Source organism: Ascaphus truei, chromosome 11 (genome assembly GCF_040206685.1).
Source record: "Ascaphus truei isolate aAscTru1 chromosome 11, aAscTru1.hap1, whole genome shotgun sequence".
NCBI lineage: Eukaryota > Metazoa > Chordata > Amphibia > Anura > Ascaphidae > Ascaphus > Ascaphus truei.
Window position 1 is genome coordinate 51,633,205 of NC_134493.1, and position 7,319 is coordinate 51,640,523.

A 7,319-nucleotide genomic window follows, 5' to 3' on the forward strand; every position below is an offset into this window, starting at 1 on the left:
CCGCTGGTGCTGACCGCACTCATGCTTGAGCGGTGATGTCACCAACTCTAAGCATGAGCGCTGGGTGTCCTGTTTATTTTGCAAGCGGGGGGGGGGGGCATTGCGGGCAAGTTGAACGCGCTTCAAAGTAATTTTTTTTTGTCTGCTCAAGCTCCAAGCTTGGGTGAGCGTGCGTGCCCGCGCACAAGCACGCAGGGACTTCCACATAAAGACTGCAATAAGTAAAAGCGGCAAGTGCCAAGCACACAGCACGCTCAGCATCAGCTGAATACTACAGCCAGGAACATGCAGGGTTAACAGCCAAGTCACTGAAATCTGAGTAACAAACTCCCCGCCCCCTGTGTGCTGAATAATAAGGGACTTCCTGTTTCATTGCTTGTTGCTGCTTTCAAGCATGGCGTCTGCTGATCTGAGAGAGGAGCTAACCTGCCCCATCTGCCTGAGCATTTATACCCAGCCTATAATTCTGAGATGTGGGCATAACTTCTGCCAGGGCTGTATTGGGAGGGTGTGGTATTCCCAGGAGGGATCTGGACTTTATACCTGTCCTGAATGCAGAGCAGAGTTTCAGGAGCGTCCTGCACTGCAGAGGAACCTGAAGCTGTATAACATAGTGGAGCGTTTCCTATCTACTCAGCCAGAGCAGGAGGCGGCTGTGATCTTCTGCACTTACTGTGACTCCTCTGTACCTGCTGCTAAAACCTGTCTGCTGTGTGACGTCTCCCTGTGTGACAAACACCTAAAGAGACACAGCAAGTCAGTGGGACACGTCTTAACTGACCCCACCACTTCTCTGGAGAACAGAAAATGCCCCATCCAAAAGGAGCCCCTGAAGTATTACTGCTCTGAGGATGCTGCCTGTGTCTGTGTGTCCTGCTGCGTGTTTGGAGAGCACAGGGGACACCTGGTGGAGCTGCTGAATGAGGCCTCTGAGAAGAAGAAGGTGAAACTGAGAAATGTGTTGGAGAAACTGACCTCAGTGAGAGAGGAGACTGAGAAAACAGCCCAGAGTCTGCAGGAACAGAAGAGAGAAGCGCAAGAAAAAGCAGCCGAGGTAACAGACCGAGTCACTGCCCTGTTTAGGGACATCAGGGAACAGCTGGAAGTCCTAGAGAAGCGAGTCCTGAGTGAGATCACCAGGCAGGAAGAGCAGGTTTCTCTCCAAGTCTCTGATCTAATCCAGCAGCTGGAAATAAAGAAGGACGAGCTGTCCAGGGAGATGCTTCACATTGAGGAGCTCTGCAACATCCCTGACCCATTAACTGTACTTAAAGAAAGTTATGATGGGGAGAAAAGCAATGACAGCTGTAATGAGGGCTGTGATGGTGACAGTGATACGGATGTTACTGATTGTCTGGACGAGGCGCTGATCTCACTGACATTACACAATGGCCTTAAACGCTTTGCTGCTAGTTTGTTTGATATAAAGGGAAAGAGCGGGTTCCATGTGCAGGAAGCTTCAGACATATTACTGGATGTAAATACAGCGAATAATCACATAGATTTATCAGATGACCTGAAAACTGCCTCTGATTCTGACACAGATCACCAACGTCCTGATGTACCAGAGCGGTTCACTTCTACATATCAGGTGTTAAGCAGCTGCAGCTTTTCCTCAGCACAACATTACTGGGAAGTGGAGGTCAGTGAAGCAGGAGATTGGTCTGTAGGGGTGGCCTATCCCAGTATAGGGAGAGATCCCATAGATGTGGAGGACTTTCTTGGACAGAATGATGTGTCCTGGTCTCTGGATTGGGCTGATAAAGATCTTGCAGCTCGTCACAACTCTGAATTCAAAAGTGTAATCCCAGTGTTTCCCCTGTTGGCCATTGGAATATACCTGGACTATGAGGCTGGGCGGCTGTCCTTTTATCAGCTGTGTGACCCGATCAGACACTTACACACCTTCACCGCCACCTTCACTGAGCCTCTGCATGCTGCGTTCTATATAACTCCTGGTGGCTGCATCACAATCAAAAGCTAAAAATAATGAAAAGGAAATCTCTTAATATATAACAGAGAAAATAGAGTAAGAAAATTGTATTTTCTGCAGCCTGGTGTGTTAAGAGATATGTTTTCAGTTTATTAGGGGCAGGGGTGGAGTTATTGTATCGCTTGAGATGGATATATATATATCCCGTTGATGTTTCCTAAATACATTGGGCAGCAGATTGGGTTATTTCCTGCCTTTGGGTCATGTGATCAATAAAAGAGTAGAGATTTCAACCTCCAATTACTGAAATCAGCAGGAATTGGGGGTTCTGGCCCCAGAAACGTAATTTTTATATTAGTCGGTGACACCTCTGATGATAGCAAATAGTGAGATTCAGTGCGATAGAAATCAGTGACCGGTCTGAAAGAGGATTATTTCAGCCTCAACTACAGTAAATTCTGTGTTAGCAATGTCCTCCCAGCGTGCACATTCACGTGATATTATTTTATTCACGTTTATTATCCGATTATTATTACAATTATTCTAATACCCATGTGCGTTTCTATTCAACTAGGTTTCTATGTTATAACTTCTTTGTGTTATTTGTTTTATCAATAAGACACCTTCTCTAGCACCAGAAAACACCCTGTATCCCATTCAACTTAATAGGCCATAAAGGTCTATATTTATTACGCAGGACTGGAAGGTGTTTTATTGAGTAGCACTGCTTAGTAAATACAGCCCTTTGTGTTACCTGTCATTGGGAATCCTGCAGTTCTCTACCTTATAAACCACGTATTACACTGCAGCCTGACCTGTTTTTCTAGTAAAAGCATCTTTATTACTTCCCATAATTATAAATAGGGGGCACTTTGCCAGTGTTGATGTCAATCTTTTCATGCTTTCCTCTGGGATTCTAACCTTTTCTCTCTAATTGGTAGATTTCCAGAGATCCTACACATATTATACATTTTATATAATATTATTAATAAATATAATATTATTAGTAAATATTATGTTATTCAGCTTCTGGGGTTTGAATGAACAATTAATGTCTTACTTTCACAGAAATAGAGGTTTGTGTCAGTTGTGTGTAATTTACTGACTACGATCTATAGACAATACAAATAAAATGATGGACATAGTAAGAAAGTTCTAGTCTCTTGTGTCTTGTCGCACACTTTCTGTCTGTCTGCAGCTTGTCTTAGAATCTTATAAACCACTTAGGCCAGATGCACAGAAGGGGCTGAGCTGCACATGAATGGGAGTAACGGCGTGCTGAAGCATAGCACCATGTTGTGGATCTGGGCCTAATTGCCATCTAACCTTTCCTAGTTTTCTAATTAAAGCGTCATTATTACCTTCTCAAAAAATACATTGGGGACATTTTTCCGGTGAAAAAAGAGGTTCTGTAAAAATACTGATTACACAAGAGTAAAAAAATCTAAATATTAAAAACATCTGTTAATTTTAAAAGCCAGCACCTCATTGTAACTGAATAAACATATTGCTGGCAATAGTCCCCTGTGGTTATAAGTGAGACCGTCCCCTTTATAAGTAATCTATCATAATCAGAAACATATTTTGTTGTTTTTGTCATTATTTTATACTTTCCACAGGGATTCCTCCCTTTTCTTTCTAATTGGTAGATTTTCCTGCCTATTTTGGGCCTCATGCAGAGAGCAGCGCTATGCAGAATTGGAGAGGGGGAATTTTTTTACCTTTTTTGGAGAGTTTTTATGTCCATATGCAGAAAGGGCAGAAAACTGCCTTTCTGCATATGGAGAGTTTCAACCAGCGCTATTAGCGCTGTTGAAACTACTGGGGAAAAAATCGCGTTTTTTTTTTTTTTCCTCCACCGGCCGCGGAGCGCCAGCTGCTTGGTGGAGAGGGAAAATGTTGAAAATCGCGCCATTTTTTTGCCGCGAACAGCCACTAGATGGCGATCGCGGCTCTCTGCATACGGCAGAGAAAAAAACTGGAGAGATTTTAAACTCTCCAGGCGCGCGGCGAATTTGAAGGGGAAAAAAAAAAATGGCGCTTTTTTTTAAACTTGCCGGTTTCTGCCTTTCTGAAGGCAGAATCCGCCAATTAATGCCGCTTTCACTTTTTGCGCTGCTCTCTGCATGAGGCCCTATGTGTTTAAGCGTTTGTAGTTACTTTCATAGACCTAATGATGTTTGTGCTATTTGGTTTCATTCGCTGTATATGATTTATAAGTAGACAATAAAGATAAAATGTGAAAATAAACTAACTAAAACACCCTAAGCCTGTCAGCGCTTGACCTTTAAATGTGAAATTTCGTGATGAATATAAAATAGTGCTAATACATAATTAATCCAATTCATCCAATTCAGATGAGAGCAGCCAAGGTTTCCCACAGTGTAAGTTATCTCCACAACTTACATACAGATCAATGGGTTAAGGTAATACAGGATACCTGGCGCTGGAAAAGACACTTAGGCTGCGGTCCCAGTGATCACTGTGACGCGCGCCCGGCGGGGGGGGGGGTCGGCGCGTGCACAGCGCTACCCGCGGTCTGCGGTCTTTAGGGAGAGAGGGAGATTGCAACGGGAGGGGTCGGGGTTTTGCGGGGGCGTGGTCATGACCTCACGCGGCTGGTTCGCCCTCATTGGGTGAAGCGCCGGCGAGGGCGTGGCCACGCCTCCGTCGCCAGTTCTGAACTCCATTCCATAGAGTTAAAAAAAACTGCGAGTACAGCGCGGCTGCACCTTCAGCGGGGAGGTGAGTACTGGGCCCAGCCCCATTGAGGGGCGGTGCTTACACGCACAGCGCTCGCCGAGGTGTGCGCTGTAGCAGTGACTGGGACCGCAGCCTTAGTCCATGTGCTGCACAGATCTTTGAATTGTCTGATGAGTGATGTTGACAATTCCCCTGACCAGTCGCTTCTTAGATGTTCACCCTGGAATGTTTTTAAACAAAGCGCACCATTGCGCAGCACACCTAGACCGAGGAGTCTAATAAACCAGCGGTGCGCAAAGTGGGGGGCGGGAGATTGTGCTGGGGGGGGGGCGTGGGCAGTTACAGAGGCCCCGCGCTCTTCCCCCAGGCATTTAAATTAAATGCCGGGGGATCGCGTGAGGCCCCTGCAACTGTTTACTTACCGGGATTCAGCCGTCTGTGTTGCGTCGCCATGGCAACCATGTGACCTGACGTCACACGCCCACGCAGCGTCATCTGACGCGGCTGAAGGAAGGCAGGGGGGCGCGAGAGCCGGGGGCAGAGAGACAGGGGGGCGCAGCACAAAAAGTTTGCGCTCCCCTGTATAAACCATGACACAATGTGCCTACTTACAAGATGTATCTTGTCAGATGTGGTGGAGAGAATCTGTTCATGGACCAAGTGTCTTTTCCAGCGCCAGGTATCCTTATTGCCTTAACCCAATAAAGATAAAATGCTGCACATGGTAAGACGCTGTGCTGTCCTGTGTGTGTCTCACACTGTTTGGCAGGCTGCAGTGTGTATTACAATGCAGGGATTCTGGGGGTTGGGAGTAGGGTTGCCAGGTGTTCGGATTTCACCCGGACAGGCCGGTAATTCCGTTGCCTGTCCGGTATAAAATCTGAGTTAATACCGGACAGTGTGTCCGGTATTATCATTTTTGCGGAGAGGGCAGCCGGAGGGCCAGGCTGAGATGTGACAGGATGGGGGGCCAGGCTGAGAGGATGGGGAGCTAGGGTGAGAAGATGATGGGGGGAATAAGATGATGGTGATGGGGGCCAGCCTGGGGAGATGAGATCATGATGATGGGGGATATTTGAAATGTATTTGGGGGGGCGCTGGAGGTATATTTGAAATGTATTTGGGGGGCGCTGGGGGTATATTTGAAATGTATTTGGGGGGGCGCTGGGGGTATATTTGAAATGTATTTGGGGGGCCGGTTTGGGTATATTTGAAATGTATTTGGGGGGGCGGTTTGGGTATATTTGAAATGTATTTGGGGGGCGCTGGGGGTATATTTGAAATGTATTTGGGGGGCGCTGGGGGTATATTTGAAATGTATTTGGGGGGCGCTGGGGGTATATTTGAAATGTATTTGGGGGGGCGCTGGGGGTATATTTGAAATGTATTTGGGGGGGCGCTGGGGGTATATTTGAAATGTATTTGGGGGGGCGGGGGGGTTGTCCAGTATTTTTGGACAAGCAACCTGGCAACCTTGTTGGGAGATAAACCCTTTGGGATTTTGGTTGTGGATTGAACACGACATTTACATATCAGCTGCACTTAGTTTTGTATGAAATACACACAACATAGATTGAAAAATAACAGCATAATATATACACGCGCCCATGGGCGGGTTGGACTATTGGGTGCTTGGGGTTGCCCCAGTGGGTCTGTGTTGCGGCCCCCAAGCAGCGGCGGCTGGCAGTTCCCTGACTGCCTGCAATACTCTCCCTCCTACTGTCGGCGTCGGGACCAATTTCAGCCCAACTGGAGGAGGGAGCTGGGAAGTCCCTGGACTGACGCAGGACCGCTCCTCACCCTAAGGTGTGTGTGCGCGCTTCGGAGCGGCCTTCTCCTGCAGTCTCGCGTTGTCATGGCGACCTAACGTCATGAGGCCGTGACATCACATGACGACATGTTGCCATGGAGACGTCATGACCCTGCAGGAGAAGGGCTGCTCTTTAAGGAATCTCCTGGGCCGGCTGGTAAGTACAATCCACCCCCAGCACACACCCAGATATCCAACCATGTATGTGTAACACTGACCGGTAATAACCTTGTTCCCACAGCAATATCTTACAGTGGGATAAAGGCAGAGATTGCCCCGTATAACTACCCATCCGGGGTCACTTGTGCCTATACCCTCCCGCGTTCCTTACATCTCCCCCAAAGCACAGTGACGGACTTATTCCTGCCCCCTCAGATAAGGCTGAGATTGCTGATGTCTGTATTGTGTTTTAACAATTCATCTTCTAAAATAATCTTTCCATGTCTGATGTTCTTAAGAGAATTAAAATAACCCGCCAGTGTTTATTTTATAGAGTTTTCACCAGGGCCCCTCTCTCCCGTGTCACAGGCGTCTTTTCTATCGCTGATGTTAATTTCAGATAAAAAGTGGTGTAGGAAAGAGGTTTTTTTTAAAGCACAGGGCGACCTTTTCTGAGACACAGGTAACACTAGCCAGACACAGGGAGCATAATAAATTTAAGGTTTATTATATGGGGACACAACAGCGGGGATTCCAACACCCAGGGCAGATATAACATACAGGGGAATGGTAGATCATGGGGAAAATGGGGAACGATTGGAAGATCATTTGGGGAAAATGGGGAACGATGGGAAGATCATGGGGGGCGATGGGGAAAATGGGAAACGATGGGAAGATCATGGGGAACGATGGAAAGATCATGGGGGGCGATGG

General features: G+C 47.0%; 1 protein-coding gene across 1 annotated transcript; it reads left to right on the forward strand.

Moving 5' to 3' along the window:
• Positions 1-382: 382 nt before the first annotated feature.
• On the forward strand, positions 383-3,643 carry LOC142463449 (E3 ubiquitin-protein ligase TRIM39-like). The gene has a single exon (XM_075566218.1). It carries the CDS (start codon positions 395-397, stop codon positions 1,982-1,984), a length of 1,590 nt encoding a protein of 529 aa, XP_075422333.1. The 5' UTR covers positions 383-394; the 3' UTR covers positions 1,985-3,643.
• Positions 3,644-7,319: the final 3,676 nt, after the last annotated feature.

What these genes read in the sequence shown, in the direction of transcription:
- LOC142463449 (XM_075566218.1), top strand. Translation starts at nt 395, where the DNA reads ATGGCGTCTGCTGATCTGAGAGAGGAGCTAACCTGCCCCATCTGCCTG.